Source organism: Octopus bimaculoides, chromosome 7, assembly GCF_001194135.2.
Source record: "Octopus bimaculoides isolate UCB-OBI-ISO-001 chromosome 7, ASM119413v2, whole genome shotgun sequence".
In the NCBI taxonomy this organism is placed as follows: Eukaryota; Metazoa; Mollusca; class Cephalopoda; order Octopoda; family Octopodidae; genus Octopus; species Octopus bimaculoides.
Window position 1 is genome coordinate 48,160,210 of NC_068987.1, and position 1,596 is coordinate 48,161,805.

Here is a 1,596-nt window from a genome sequence, read left to right on the forward strand (position 1 = left end):
GGTGGAGAAAAATCTAAAGTATGAAATGCAGATTCGGCATCTCCGCCCTCGGCATAGTGTGTTCCTGTAGACAAAAATACCCACAAAAATGTGGGGTCCATGATCTCTACCACCGCTGCCCTGGGTATTACTCGAGTATGGCCGCAGCCAAATGACAAATAGAAAAGATAACATCCAGCGGGCTCGTTTGTTGCATAATTTAAAGACCTTCACCTGGGACAAAAAAAATGCATGCTGACGACCCTGAGGGAGGAAACTTAAGGATTTTGAAAGAAAAAAAAGTAAAATTTCAATCTTTCAACAAAATTAAAAAAAACCTCAGGCCTTCGAGCCGGCTATCCATATGCTAGAAACAACAGCCAAATCTCACAGAACTGAGATAACGAAATCGCTTTCTACATACTTGTTAACACCCCACAGGCTGGTTAATTCTTTTTTGGTCCGGAGAGAGGATCTTTACATTGACCGTTTTGTTTTTGTTAACGGGTAAAGATCTTAATATCGAGAGATTTGCTGTCATTTCTAACATGTGGAAAGCCTGCTTGAAGGCTAAGGCCGTAGAAATAGGAGGAGAGGGAGCTGAGGGTACTTTTTCTTTGAAAAATTGAAAGTTTACAATTTTTTAATTTCAGAATCTGATTCTCCGCAGCCAGAAACGTGAGATTCCATAAAATCTCATTCATTTTCCTTTGCGAGAGGAAAAATCGCATCTTGTGAATCCTCCGAAAGTCCCTCCCCTCCGGTCCGTTTGTGTATTTTCTCTCGTTCTCCACAACTAACACCCAGCAGTTTGTTTTTTTTTGTTTTCGTTAACGGGGGAGGATCAACCAATTTGCTACGAGAAAAAGTCGCAGAGACACCATATTGTTGGCGCACCCACTTTCGATTAAATTCTTTTCCACCGAAGCAATTGAAAACACATCCTAATACAACCTACAAAATTTCAACAGCCAGATACTCGTAGTTATATATCACAGGGAGTAAAGTTGAAAACCTATAAAGGTAACAATGACTGAAAATTGCCTTACCAGGGAGTCGCTACAGTTGTGATGAAGAACTGAGAGCCGTTGGTGTTCGGGCCAGCATTGGCCATAGACAACATACCTATAAGAGAAAAAACAGTTAGACGAAATCCAAAATAAAGAGCTGTCATTACAAAACCACTTAAATTTAAACTTACCCGGTTTTGTATGTTTCTCCTGGAAGTTTTCGTCGACAAATTTATTACCATAAATACTCTTACCGCCGGTCCCATTTCCACGGGTGAAGTCACCACCTTGAAGCATGAACTGGGGAATTACACGATGGAACTTACTGTTCTTGTATCCAAATCCCTTCTCATGAGTGCAGAGCGCTTTGAAGTTCTCTGAAAAATAAACATCCCGTTATTTTTAACTTGAACAAATACTAACATATTTTAGTTCGGAAAAAAATGTCAGCAATAAATTAAAAATTTCGCTCACCAACAGTTTTCGGTACAATCCGGTCGTAGAGCTGAAGAGAAAAGGAGAAAAACACAAAACAATAACATTACTAAATTAAATTCTAAATATATCAAGTGTAAAAAAACTGCTCACATGGCGGAGCAGTAAATGG

General features: G+C 39.4%; 1 protein-coding gene across 1 annotated transcript in view; it reads right to left on the reverse strand.

Moving 5' to 3' along the window:
* LOC106873264 (uncharacterized) overlaps positions 1-1,596 on the reverse strand; it is a 5,091-nt gene that overhangs the window by 1,918 nt on the left and 1,577 nt on the right. The window contains exons 2-4 of the mRNA XM_014920557.2: positions 1,464-1,494; positions 1,181-1,366; positions 1,029-1,104 (exon numbers count right to left, since the gene is read on the reverse strand). Coding sequence (XP_014776043.1) covers positions 1,029-1,104; positions 1,181-1,366; positions 1,464-1,494 — 293 coding nt within the window. The remainder of the gene's footprint in view (positions 1-1,028; positions 1,105-1,180; positions 1,367-1,463; positions 1,495-1,596) is intronic.